Raw genomic sequence first — 858 nt, 5'->3', positions numbered from 1 at the left:
TATTTTTATGGGATTTGGGGGTGTGTTTAGGGGATTTGGGGTGTTTTGGGGTGTTTTCTGGGATTTGGGGGTGTCTGGGGGGGGGTTTCTGGGATCTGGGGTACTTTGGGGCAGTTTTTGGGGCTGTGGCGCTGCCCAGGGGGAATTTTGAGGTGGTTTTTGAGGATTTGGGGTATTTAGGGTCGGTTTTCAGGGCTCTGGGGCTGCCCAGGGAGTATTTAGGGGCGGTTTTTGGGGATTTGGGGTATTTAGGGGCAGTTTTTGGGGATTTGGGGTACTTTGGGGGTGGTTTTTGAGGATCTGGGGTATTTTGGGGCGGTTTTTGAGGATCTGGGGTACTTTGGGGTGGTTTTGGGGTACTTTGGGGTGGTTTTTGGGGATCTGGGGTATTTAGGGTCGGTTTTCAGGGCTCTGGCACTGCCCAGGGGTTATTTTGGGGCTGTTTTTGAGGATCTGGGGCACTTTGGGGCAGTTTTTGAGGATCTGGGGTACTTTGGGGTGGTTTTGGGGTACTTTGGGGTGGTTTTTGGGGATCTGGGGTATTTAGGGTCGGTTTTCAGGGCTCTGGCACTGCCCAGGGGTTATTTTGGGGCTGTTTTTGAGGATCTGGGGCACTTTGGGGCAGTTTTTGAGGATCTGGGGTACTTTGGGGCGGTTTTTGAGGATCTGGGGTACTTTGGGGTGGTTTTGGGGTATTTAGGGTCGGTTTTCGGGGCTCTGGCGCTGCCCAGGGCCCCTGGCCCGGCGCAGGGCTCACTTCTTGGCGAAGGAGATCTTCATGGCGTTGCTCTGGGTGATCTTGAAGCCCTGCAGGGCCTCGCGGGCGGCGCCCGCCTGCACCTCGGTGTCGAACTCCAC

General features: G+C 55.5%; 1 protein-coding gene across 1 annotated transcript in view; it reads right to left on the bottom strand.

Annotated features, from left to right (window-relative positions):
* Positions 1-520: 520 nt before the first annotated feature.
* The window catches only part of LOC108445580 (U1 small nuclear ribonucleoprotein A-like), a gene marked incomplete at its 5' end in the record, with an annotated part of 8,570 nt that continues 8,232 nt past the window's right edge, over positions 521-858 (bottom strand). Inside the window, one exon of the mRNA XM_017729881.1 lies at positions 521-852. Coding sequence (XP_017585370.1) covers positions 754-852 — 99 coding nt within the window. The remainder of the gene's footprint in view (positions 853-858) is intronic.

The sequence above is a fragment of the Corvus brachyrhynchos genome, unplaced genomic scaffold (genome assembly GCF_000691975.1).
Source record: "Corvus brachyrhynchos isolate BGI_N302 unplaced genomic scaffold, ASM69197v1 scaffold1090, whole genome shotgun sequence".
NCBI classification, from domain to species: domain Eukaryota; kingdom Metazoa; phylum Chordata; class Aves; order Passeriformes; family Corvidae; genus Corvus; species Corvus brachyrhynchos.
Note: the sequence above shows the minus strand (reverse complement) of the source record. Positions and strands in the feature narration are given on the sequence as shown.